The sequence below is a fragment of the Oncorhynchus kisutch genome, unplaced genomic scaffold (genome assembly GCF_002021735.2).
Source record: "Oncorhynchus kisutch isolate 150728-3 unplaced genomic scaffold, Okis_V2 scaffold1003, whole genome shotgun sequence".
Classification (NCBI taxonomy): domain Eukaryota; kingdom Metazoa; phylum Chordata; class Actinopteri; order Salmoniformes; family Salmonidae; genus Oncorhynchus; species Oncorhynchus kisutch.
This window is the reverse complement of record NW_022262948.1, coordinates 19638-27137: the sequence shown is the minus strand read 5'-3', so window position 1 is coordinate 27137 and position 7500 is coordinate 19638. Positions and strand designations below refer to the sequence as shown.

General features: G+C 45.0%; 1 protein-coding gene across 1 annotated transcript in view; it reads right to left on the bottom strand.

Moving 5' to 3' along the window:
- LOC116364137 (transcription factor COE3-like) overlaps positions 1 to 7500 on the bottom strand; it is a 15182-nt gene that overhangs the window by 7677 nt on the left and 5 nt on the right. Inside the window, exons 1-3 of the mRNA XM_031817373.1 lie at positions 7289 to 7500; positions 2773 to 2970; positions 1756 to 1953 (exon numbers count right to left, since the gene is read on the bottom strand). The exon at positions 7289 to 7500 is cut by the window's right edge and continues 5 nt beyond it. Of these exons, the coding sequence (XP_031673233.1) occupies positions 1756 to 1953; positions 2773 to 2970; positions 7289 to 7500 (608 nt within the window). The remainder of the gene's footprint in view (positions 1 to 1755; positions 1954 to 2772; positions 2971 to 7288) is intronic.

The window sequence follows — 7500 nt, the reverse complement described above, 5'->3', positions numbered from 1 at the left end:
ACATTAATTTGACAAACCTTTTATCAAAATTATCTTCCACTTATTAACAAGCAATATACGCCAGATTTCAAATATTAGTTTTTAAGATGTCAAACAACATTTTTCATTATCATGAAAGATTTCTTGGTTACTAGATTGTGTTTGATCAAATGCATTCTGGGAAATACACATTTTATATTAAAAATATTATTTATCCTTTATTTAACTCGGCAAGTCAGTTAAGAACAAATCTTATTTACAATGACGGCCTGGGAACAGTGGGTTACCTGCCTTGTTCAGGGGCAGAACGACAGATTTGTACCTTTCGGTTACTGGCCCAAAGCTCTAACCACTAGGTTACCTGGTTCTAACCACTAGACTACCTGGTTCTAACCACTAGACTACCTGGTTCTAACCACTAGACTACCTGGTTCTAACCACTAGACTACCTGGTTCTAACCACTAGGCTACCTGGTTCTAACCACTAGACTACCTGGTTCTAACCACTAGGCTACCTGGTTCTAACCACTAGGCTACCTGGTTCTAACCACTAGGTTACCTGGTTCTAACCACTAGGCTACCTGGTTCTAACCACTAGGCTACCTGCTCTAACCACTAGGCTACCTGGTTCTAACCACTAGGCTACCTGCTCTAACCACTAGACTACCTGCCACCCCATTAAGGGGCATCCTGGTTCTAACCACTAGGCTACCTGCCTCTAACCACTACCTGCCTCTAACCACTAGACTACCTGCCACCCCATTAAGGGTTACCTAGACTACCTGCCACCCCATTAAGGGTTACCTAGGTTACCTGCCAACCCATTAAGGGTTACCTAGGCTACCTGCCTCATTAAGGGTTACCTAAGTTACCTGCCTCCTGAATTATTATAGACAACTCACAACATGTTCTTAATATTTCCAGACCACTGTAATTATTTAAAATAGTTTTAGGAGAATGATTATTATAATTATTTTATTTAGTTAATGTTTCAACCATATGCTACATGGCATTCGTAATCATACATGATGTCAAAATGAACATTCCTTTAGTGATAGAAAAACATAATAAATAATCATTACAATTTCATGGGATTTAATTGAATTACATCTACTTCCTTTAATTCAAATTATTTTTCAAATTCTGCTTTCTGTGAGAAAACAAATTGAATTTGAATTAAAGAGCAATTTACAAGTGAAATCCGAATTGACCCCAACCCTGTATGTACTGGTATTCTGTACTATGGTGTTCTGATGCAAACCCTGTATGTACTGGTATTCTGTACTATGGTGTTCTGATGCAAACCCTGTATGTACTGGTATTCTGTACTATGGTGTTCTGATGCAAAAATAATATATATGGGGGGAGAGTAACCCCCCAAGAGACTCCTAACTTCCCTTAATCATTAATGGTTTGATAAATAAATACAGAAATAAATAAACACATACATGCAGGCATAATGTACCCATCAATCCATCCATCCGTCCACGCAATCATCATCCATCCTCAAATATAGCATTTATGTCCACTCGTACTCTCGTTTAACCCAGACTGGCGGTGCATGGTTGCCCATGGTTTTGGGTGGAGGTGGGCAGGCAGGCAGGTGAGAGAGATGCCAGCGGGCCAACAGGTCAGAACAGAACAGAGAGATGCCAGTGGGCCAACAGGTCAGAACAGAACAGAGAGATGCCAGTAGGCCAACAAGTCAGAACAGAACAGAACAGAAGGACAGAATGACTATGGAGGGCACTGTAAAAGGAGGGGAGGACGGCTCACCTTGAAGTCCATTGCCATTTGCACTGGTGCAAGAAGGTGGTGGAGAAGCTTGGGGCCTTACAACAGGGGCAAAGGCGCTCTTTTGTTTCACTGCAGAGATGACATTGGCAGGTGAGAATGAGAAAATGCCGTGTGTACTGCTACAGTTTGTAGAGAGGCTGACCGAAGAGGCTGCCATGGTGGGGCTCGACGGCACTACTGCAATAAAGCAAACAGAAGCACCAATCAGAGAGGCGTTTCACCACGGCAAAGATCATTAAAAAATCAAGATGTTTTAGATTCATTTGATTAAATTAATTGATAAGGCCCTTGCCTCTTTTCAAATCAAAACGTATATAGATTTGGAAAGAAATCAGGAGAAATCAAGATTGATTGTGATTAAAAATAAAAATAAATCAGAATTTGGATGGGATTCGACAAATAATTACATTTACGTAACTAAGAAACCAATTTGTAATAATAATAACAACAACAAAAATTTCCAAAATCATATTTGGAGTTTGTGGGATTGTGATATGAAATGTTCTGCCTCGGCCACTCTGGATAATAGGTATCTGACGATAGACTCTTGACTTGGGGGAAAATCACTCACGAAAACTTTGCTTCTATAATTTTTGGGGCATTTTCTTTTTGGGGGGCGTGCACCATGTCATAATTTTTTTTAACTTTTCCATTTATTTTGTGTGTAAATTTGTAAATCTGATTGAGGATTATTTTTTTTATTTTTTGGGGGGTCTTGGGTTTTCAGCCTCCAGAGCCTCCAGAGTCACCCCTCCTTTTATCCAGTAGCACACATTCCAAAATAATACAAACACTAATCAAATAATAACAGAGGAGTGGGGGAGGGTTTGGCAAAAATCAAGAAAATAAAAAATCAAGAACAATCAAAAATCAAGAAAATCAAGAAAATCAAGAAAATCAAGAAAATCAAGAAAATCATGAAAAATCTAAAATCAAGAAAAATCTAAGCGTCTCAGACTCGTAGACATGGAGGAGGTCGAGGTGGTGTGTCGTTACCTTGATACTTACTGCCGTAGGGGGAGTTGGCAGAGGAGCCGTTGAGGAAGCCTGGTGAACTGGGTACTCCCAGATTGGACATGGGGTTTCCGTAGCCGTTCATGCTGTTGCTAACGGTGTTGTAGTTGGCCTGTTGTGGTGTGCTGCTGGGGACGTAGCCTCGAGGGGACACACTGCTGGTTTGACGGCTGTATCCTACTGTTGAGAGGGGGGAGAAAAGGACTTAGGGAAGGTAGAACCACAACATTAGGCTATTTTATAGATAAATAGTCTACTATATGTCCGAAGTGACGACCTATTCCTTATTTAGTGCCCTGCTTTTGATCAGGGACCACAGGGACCATAGGGACCATAGGGAACATAGGGAACATAGGGAACATAGGGACCATAGGGACCATATGGACCATAGAGACCATAGGGACCATAGAGACCATAGAGACCATAGGGAACATAGGGAACACAGGGAACATAGGGACCATAGGGAACATAGGGACCATAGGGACCATAGGGACCATAGAGACCATAGGGACCATAGAGACCATAGAGACCATAGGGAACATAGGGAACACAGGGACCACAGGGACCATAGGGACCATAGGGAACATAGGGAACACAGGGAACATAGGGACCATAGGGACCATAGGGACCATAGGGACCATAGAGACCATAGAGACCATAGAGACCATAGAGACCATAGGGAACATAGGGAACATAGGGAACATAGGGAACATAGGGACCACAGGGAGCATAGGGAACATAGGGACCATAGGGAACATAGGGACCACAGGGAACATAGGGAACATAGGGAACATAGGGACCATAGGGAACATAGGGACCACAGGGAACATAGGGAACACAGGGAACATAGGGACCATAGGGACCATAGGGACCATAGGGACCATAGAGACCATAGGGACCATAGAGACCATAGAGACCATAGGGAACATAGGGAACATAGGGAACATAGGGAACATAGGGACCACAGGGAGCATAGGGAACATAGGGACCATAGGGAACATAGGGACCACAGGGAACATAGGGAACATAGGGAACATAGGGACCATAGGGAACATAGGGACCACAGGGAACATAGGGAACATAGGGAACATAGGGACCACAGGGAGCATAGGGAACATAGGGACCACATGGAGCATAGGGACCATAGGGAACACAGGGAACATAGGGACCACATGGAGCATAGGGACCATAGGGAACATAGGGACCATAGGGACCATAGGGACCATAGAGACCATCGAGACCATAGGGACCATAGAGACCATAGGGACCATAGAGACCATAGGGAACATAGAGACCATAGGGAACATAGGGCTCTGGTCAAAAGTAGTGCACTATGTAGGGCAGGGGTGTCAAACTCATTCCATGGAGGGCCTAGTGTCTGCAGGTTTTTAGTTGTTCCTTTCAATTAAGCCCTAGACAACCAGGTGAGGGGAGTTCCTTACTGAGACCTAGACAACCAGGTGAGGGGAGTTCCTTACTGAGACCTAGACAACCAGGTGAGGAGAGTTCCTTCCTAAGACCTAGACAACCAGGTGAGGGGAGTTCCTTATTGAGACCTAGACAACCAGGTGAGGGGAGTTCCTTATTGAGACCTAGACAACCAGGTGAGGGGAGTTCCTTATTGAGACCTAGACAACCAGGTGAGGAGAGTTCCTTACTGAGACCTAGACAACCAGGTGAGGGGAGTTCCTTACTGAGACCTAAACAACCAGGTGAGGGGAGTTCTTTACTGAGACCTAGACAACCAGGTGAGGGGAGTTCTTTACTGAGACCTAGACAACCAGGTGAGGGGAGTTCCTTACAATGCCCTAGACAACCAGGTGAGGGGAGTTCTTTACTGAGACCTAGACAACCAGGTGAGGGGAGTTCCTTATTGAGACAACCAGGTCTAGGGGAGTTCCTTACAATGCCCTAGACAACCAGGTGAGGGGAGTTCTTTACTACGACCTAGACAACCAGGTGAGGGGAGTTCAATACTGAGACGTAGACAACCAGGTGAGGGGAGTTCTTTACTGAGACCTAGACAACCAGGTGAGGGGAGTTCCTTACTGAGACGTAGACAACCAGGTGAGGGGAGTTCCTTACTGAGACAACCAGGTGAGGGGAGTTCCTTACTGAGACCTAGACAACCAGGTGAGGGGAGTTCTTTACTGAGACCTAGACAACCAGGTGAGGGGAGTTCCTTACTGAGACCTAGACAACCAGGTGAGGGGAGTTCCTTACTGAGACAACCAGGTGAGGGGAGTTCCTTACTGAGACCTAGACAACCAGGTGAGGGGAGTTCCTTACTGAGACCTAGACAACCAGGTGAGGGGAGTTCCTTACTGAGACCTAGACAACCAGGTGAGGGGAGTTCCTTACTGAGACCTAGACAACCAGGTGAGGGGAGTTCCTTACTAAGCCCTAGACAACCAGGTGAGGGGAACTCCTTACTAAGACCTAGACAACCAGGTGAGGAGAGTTCCTTACTGAGACCTAGACAACCAGGTGAGGGGAGTTCCTTATTGAGACCTAGACAACCAGGTGAGGGGAGTTCCTTATTGAGACCTAGACAACCAGGTGAGGGGAGTTCCTTACTAATCAGTGATCTTAATTCAACTACGAAGGAGGAGCGAAAACCCGCAGACACTCGACCCTCCGTGGAATGAGTTTGACTGGCGACGTAGGGAATAGAGTGCTATTCAGCACAGAACCTTAAAGGGAAGCCTGACGCTGGACCACAGTGTTTTAATGTGTTGTTAAGACTCAGCCCGCTGACGGACACCACTCCTGTATTATGTCTTGTGTCCAGTAAGTACACAGATGTGTGCTTCTCCTCATGGAAACACACGGAAACCTACCAGGAAAACCCTAAGACTTAGACAACCAGGTGACAACCTGTAAGTACAACCAGTAAATACAACCAGTAAATGCAACCAGGTGACAACCAGTAAATACAACCAGTAAATGCAACCAGGTGACAAGCTGTAAATACAACCAGTAAATACAACCAGTAAATACAACCAGTAAATACAACCTGTAAATACAACCAGTAAATACAACCAGTAAATACAACCAGTAAATACAACCAGTTAATGCAACCAGGTGACAACCTGTAAATGCAACCAGTAAATACAACCAGTAAATACAACCGGTAAATACAACCTGTAAATACAACCAGTAAATACAACCAGGTGACAACCTGTAAATGCAACCAGTAAATACAACCAGTAAATACAACCAGTAAATACAACCAGTAAATACAACCTGTAAATACAACCAATAAATACAACCAGTAAATACAACCAGTAAATACAACCTGTAAATACAACCAATAAATACAACCAGGTGACAACCTGTGACAACCTGTAAATACAACCAGGTGACAACCAGTAGGTCTGTGTACACTCCTAGCATCTAGCTAGCTATAGGTCTACCAGTAGGTCTGTGTACACTCCTAGCATCTAGCTAGCTATAGGTCTACCAGTGAGACCTGTGTACACTCCTAGCATCTAGCTAGCTATAGGTCTACCAGTGAGACCTGTGTACACTCCTAGCATCTAGCTAGCTATAGGTCTACCAGTGAGACCTGTGTACACTCCTAGCATCTAGCTAGCTATAGATCTACCAGTGAGACCTGTGTACACTCCTAGCATCTAGCTAGCTATAGGTCTACCAGTGAGACCTGTGTACACTCCTAGCATCTAGCTAGCTATAGGTCTACCAGTGACCTTAGCTGTGCCAACACAGAAGAGATATAAACCCTGACCTTAGGAGTGGCAACACAGAAGAGATATAAACCCTGACCTTAGCAGTGGCAACACAGAAGAGATATAAACCCTGACCTTAGGAGTGGCAACACAGAACAGATATAATCCCTGACCTTATGAGTGGCAACACAGAAGTTATTATTAAGTATTATCATCCCAGGCGGCTGCTAAGTGAATAGTTGTGAGCGTTCGGTGGGTCGGCGGGTCATTCCCAGCCGAGCCAGGCAGGCAAACAGAACAGGGGAGGCTGTGACAGCGTCAAGCCCCCAGGGATCAGTTATAAGATCCAGCAAGAGAAGATAGAGAAGCAGCAAGCAGAGAGTCAGAGCCGGGCAGGTAATATTTAAAGGGTAAAGCTAGATTAGTTGTTGTCGGCAGCTTATCTTCACTCATGTTCGCGTCCCAAATGGCACCCTATTCACTATATAGTGCACTACTTTACCAATGTAGTGCACCACTTTACCAATGTAGTGCACTACTTTACCAATGTAGTGCACTATTTTGCCAATGTAGTGCACTACTTTACCAATGTAGTGCACTACTTTACCAATGTAGTGCACTACTTTACCAATGTAGTGCACAACTTTCCCCTATGTAGTGCACTACTTTCCCTATATAGTGCACTACTTTCCCCTATGTAGTGCACTACTTTCCCTATATAGTGCACTACTTTCCCTATATAGTGTACTACTTTCCCAATGTAATGAAGGGCATAGGGAGCCATTTGGGAGGTCCCCATGGCCACATACCCTGGTCATTACCCTGTGATGTTTCTGAGACGTTGACGGCGAGCTGGCTGCCGAACGAGTTGACCCCCATCATGCCGCCGTGCGACGCCGTGTTGCCCAGTGAGGGGATCTGGTTGTGGTTACGCGGGACGCTGTACAGGGCCTCGGCGATGTCGGCCGCTCGCTTCAGGATGATCTCCTGAAAGTAGACGAGAGGACGCGTCACAAAGGGA